Raw genomic sequence first — 4,886 nt, 5'->3', positions numbered from 1 at the left:
TGCCACATAAATACAGTTCCTACAGGCATGTCTCTTTAGTCTGTATTAAATAATAATACAAGTAAGTAATAAATCACAAATACAATTCAAAATCCTATAAAACATATTAAATAAAAAAAACAGCTAAACTTCAAAAAGCTGCCAAAGAAAAGAAATGAGTTCCCGTTTTCAATCTGCCCTGAGAAACCGGTGAAGTCGTTTGACCTTCTTTTGTAAACATCGTGCAGAGTCAACAACCAGATGCTCTGAGGATGAGGAACAGAGCTGCTGCATCCTCGTTTGAAAGTGCTGCTGATCTTCTTCAGCCCACAGAGGCTTATTACTCATTTCCTCCCACACTTAGTCTCTTTATTCCAGTTGATTACAGTGCGCTGTTTGTTATCCTGAAACAGTAAGTGGAATTCCTCCTCTTTGTCTTGTTGGATCCAAACAGATTAAACCTTTACTTTCACTTCACTGAACTCTGGCCTGTAATCTATTGTCTGTTGTTCCTCCCATAAAGGAGTCATGTGAAGCAGGCTGCTGGGAGAGAAGCACTTCACCTGTGACTCACTTCTGATTTCATACCTCTGTGTTATCTGTTACTCTCTGTGTTTGAGACTCTAATTAAAACTTTATAAATGTCAGCCTGTTCCCCAAACATGATTCAGATTTCTAATGAAGTGGAGCTACACCGTTCTTCCTGTCCTTACTGAGCTGGCTCTACTACACCACAGACTCACATGCAGAACTTGTCAAGTCACCTGTGACTTTATTTTTACAGCCCAGTTTCATAGATCACAAATTTAGCTCAAGAGACTTGACAATCTGTGGAGTGTAGACACCTTTTTGTCCAAAGACTGTTGAATCAGATCAGAAAAAACTCCTAACTGCTGGTTCATTTGATACTTTAATCTGAACTGAGGGAAGGCAGCTGCTGACACTGGCAATCTCTGTGTGACATGCTGTGTCCTGAACAAGCCTCTCAGGTCTGAGCATAATGATCAAAGGGAATCCTATGGCTTCAACACTGGGGGCAGCTAGCAGGAGTTTACACTGACTGTTTCAGCAAATCGAGGACATAATTTCCTCTGGTTTGTTTTGATCCCATGGGAGAAGTTCCAGTGAGAACTTACATGAACTTAGAAGTCACATGACTTTCTGTAATCGGCACTTATCACGTTCGTATGTGATTCTCCATGCAGAGTGATTTATTCTTCAGGAATGTGTGGCCCACATCCCACCAGTGATAAACTTCCTGTTCAGGCTGTGTGTGGGAGTGGGTGGGCACAGTTTCAAACCACTGTAGTAAGGACATTTTGGCACATCCTCATTTTGCTCAAAGGACCATCTCAAGACTCAGACTCAGTTTTAAGGTCCCCGTTCAGTTCAGATTCAGATCAGGTATTGATTGAGGGTTAAAGGCAGGGGGTACCGTATGTCAGCGAGGGTCCACACAAGTATAGAAAGACAAGTGTTTGTGTGGAATCTGGAAACGCTCTGATGGTTTCTGGGAATTTGACCTATTTGCTCTGCTAAATAACAAACCTGAGGTTTAGGATTATGTCTTACTTACACTGTAAAATATTTGTGTTACAAAGTATTGTAGTAGTTTTAATGTTTTTAGTTTGACTTAAGAGGAGTGCAAACTTCAGCATCAAAGTAGAAACCAAACCTTTAGAAGTTCATAAACAGGTTTTCAGAAAATTCCTAGTCAGAGACTTGTTGATCAGTTCAGAGCATGTACTCATAAGGCTTTAGAGCACCAGACAAAAAAAAACTGAGAACAAAAGAACACTTGTGTACTAGAGTCTGTTACAGTAGTTAGTTATCTAGTTAACAGTGAGTTACTGTATCTATCTGTCTGCGCTGTTATCACGGCCTGTGGCTGTGACTCTTATGACTCCGGCTGGGACACAGCAGTTGGTAGTAGTGCAGCACTGACTGCATGCAGGGTGTGTGTACTGTGATGGAGGTGCTGCTAACACATCTGTGGCCCGACGTGTGGCACTGCTCCTGTTAACAGGCCCAGTAAAGAGAAGTCGCAGCTTGGCTGCTGCAGACGCTTCCGCAGCATCACATCTTCAGCAGCATGGAAGCTGTCGCAGCTCGGTCCTTTGTGCTTCATGAGGTGTCTCATCATGTCTAGTTTCTGCTCTGTCTGCAGACTGGTGGTGCATTAGAACTGGCCTGGTAACTACTCTGATCTCCCATTTTCTAGACAGTTAGTGAAAAGGTTGGAGGTCACAGCAACTTTAATTTGTAAGGGCCCATAAATGTTGCCATTTGATGTACCAGAGTTAGTTTAAAGCTAATTTTCATCTGCAGTCACTGTCTGATTTACATACTGTATGTACATTTGTGTGTTGGCCGGAACAAAATGAAAAACCATCCGAAACATTTTTGTTTTTATTCATTAAAGTTTGTCAGATCTGAATGACACACAAACCTTCACTTTACGAAAATGCAGTTTTTTGTATTGTTCACATTTTCAATCACATTTATATCCAAAATCCTTCTGGATTTTTATTTTATTCCAAAAGAAACATTCATCTAAAGCACTTCTTTTTCCAATGCCCACAACTCATCCTCCAAACCAGCTTCCCTTCACAGTCGACACTTTCCTTCATTCATTCATTTCGCTCTGTACAGTCCATCTTAAATACATCAGTCACTTTTTGAATCTTCTCATCCAACTAAAACAATCTTTATGTAACATTAGCTTGTCCATACATTAGCTTAAGTGAAGATGTACATAGAATATAGTCTGGTTTCAACACATCATTTTTCTTCAAACAGTTTAATCTGCATTGAAATTAACTTCACTCTATTTCTTTAAGTTAAGGAGTCAATAAATACATAAATAAAAAAATATAAAGTGTGTAAAAATATAGCATCTTGCATTATATATCAGTCTTAAGGATTTGAGGTGAAGGCAACTGAACAGCACAGCAGCGTCGATGTTAAAAAACATCTCAACCGGTCCAGAAACCAAAGCTTTAGATGTGTTCTTTGACTCTTCATCAGTTCACAACCATTAGATGAAGTTCTCCGTCCGATCAGAAACCTCCGCCAGTTCAGAAACCATGCAATTCAGAAACATCTCTCAGCCAGTTTATAAACACTTCGATCAGTGCAGAAACTTCTCCATCAGTCCACACACTGTCTTTATTCTGTGTGCAGTATACCGGCCAGCCGGTCCCAGTGGGTGAAGTAGGGGGCATAGTTGCACTTGGACATGAGGTGATGGAGGTCATGATGGCGGGCCCCGCCGTACAGCCCCAGAGGCACCAGACGGTGGGTGGCCCAGGGCAGGTTGAAGCCACAGTGGTCCTCCACCGACAGCCAGATGTTCACCACGAAGAAGGCCAGCTCCGTGAGTGGGTGGCAGCCCAGCAGGAAGGGGTTGATGGCGGCGAAGAAGCCCAGGCTGAGAGTCTCCCAGGCTCCTGTGTACTCAGTGGTGAGGGCAGAGGTGGTGGTGTAGGTATGGTGCACCTGGAGGAGGAGAAGAAGAAACATGAGGTTGGTGGAACAACACTTCCTAACTTTTTTAAATATCAGAAAAATATTGAAAGGACATTTTAAATGACTGGACCTCTGTTCTGTTTTTTCTATTCTACTGTAATTTCTGACACCAGCTCCTCAGGTGAGGTAAAACTCTGACAGTTTTAAACACTGGAACAACAGAGGAGGAATCTGAGACGATTTAAAAGCTACAAACCTTGTGGACGTTGCAGTAGAGCCAGGGCACCTTGTGGTGCACCAGGTGCCAGATGAAGCTCTGAAAGTCGAAGAACAGGAGGCAGACCAGCACCTGAGCCAGCAGGCAGGGGAGGGTCGGGGCCTGTGTGGGCAGGTGGACCGACCTCAGGTACCAGTGGATCACAGTGAGTGGGAAGATGAAGACCAGATGGTTGTAGAGAGTCAGAGCCAAACAGCTCCGCACTGAGGACCAGCTGACAGAGCTCTGAGGATGCAGCTTGTACCTGCGCACCAGGGCCCACCTGGAGGACAGCACTTCCAGCAGCAGGAAGGGCAGGCAGAAGAACAGGTAGACAGAAATGGAGAAGAGGATGGGGAAGAATGGGGAGAGCAGGAGGGACGAGTGTCCCAGGAGGAAGGTCCAGAGAGGCTGCAGCAGCATCATGTTGTCAGTCTAGTCTGAGTCTTGGTTTCACAGAATACTTTCTTCACCACAGCTGCTTTTATAAGACTCAGCCCTGCGCACCATGACCGGAGCCCCTCCCCCATGTCCTTATAGGGCTTGTTCCTACTGTAAGGAGCCGTCAGCGCCATAGTCAGTATAGGCAAATACTAAGGGCGCCAGAAATGGAGGAAGAAAAAAAGTGTAACTTCCACTATTCTTAAAACTAGACTTCAGAAAAGAATAAGCCCACCACATTAATTTAACTGCATAGCAGCAAAGCCTACTAAGTAGTAGTAGTAGTAGTAATAATAATAATAATATAGCCTACTTGCCTAAGACGCCTCCCCTCTCTTCCAAATAATCCGACTTTACCTGCTACACGGTGTCGTTTTTTGATGGGTCAACAAGCTCAACATGTCAAAACGTCCCAAACTGTCTGGTGCCCAGGGGAGGAAAAAAAGAAAAGAAGAGGAGGAAAAACTCGATAAAGACAGAGGTAATGTTACGGTAAAGATTATGTCAATGATAGTATTTAGCTGTTTCCCAACGATGACTGATAACACCATAATCGCCATTAACAATTAGCATAACAACATGGTTTGCTAATCAATAAATAGCTAGCGCTATCTATCTGTTAACGTCGTCAGATAATGTTATGGAAGGGCCTAGTTGTTATGGAAAATAGTAATGTAACTACCCCCATCATTCCTCCTCGGGCAAATGTGTAAATATTAGATCTATTCAGCAGGTGTTATAA

General features: G+C 43.3%; 1 protein-coding gene across 1 annotated transcript; it reads right to left on the bottom strand.

Moving 5' to 3' along the window:
* Positions 1-2,377: 2,377 nt before the first annotated feature.
* On the bottom strand, positions 2,378-4,323 carry ch25h (cholesterol 25-hydroxylase). The gene is made up of 2 exons (XM_020616695.1): positions 3,704-4,323; positions 2,378-3,477 (listed from the first exon to the last, which is right to left on the bottom strand). The coding sequence occupies exons 1-2, from the start codon at positions 4,127-4,129 to the stop codon at positions 3,148-3,150; spliced, it is 756 nt and encodes a 251-aa protein (XP_020472351.1). The 5' UTR covers positions 4,130-4,323; the 3' UTR covers positions 2,378-3,147.
* Positions 4,324-4,886: the final 563 nt, after the last annotated feature.

This window comes from Monopterus albus, unplaced genomic scaffold, assembly GCF_001952655.1.
Source record: "Monopterus albus unplaced genomic scaffold, M_albus_1.0 scaffold177.1, whole genome shotgun sequence".
Classification (NCBI taxonomy): domain Eukaryota; kingdom Metazoa; phylum Chordata; class Actinopteri; order Synbranchiformes; family Synbranchidae; genus Monopterus; species Monopterus albus.
Note: the sequence above shows the minus strand (reverse complement) of the source record. Positions and strands in the feature narration are given on the sequence as shown.

What these genes read in the sequence shown, in the direction of transcription:
- ch25h (XM_020616695.1), bottom strand. Translation starts at nt 4,129, where the DNA reads ATGATGCTGCTGCAGCCTCTCTGGACCTTCCTCCTGGGACACTCGTCC. An exon ending in TCTACTGCAACGTCCACAAG is followed by an intron (nt 3,478 to 3,703) that starts GTTTGTAGCTTT and finishes CTCCTCCTCCAG; the next exon opens with GTGCACCATACCTACACCAC.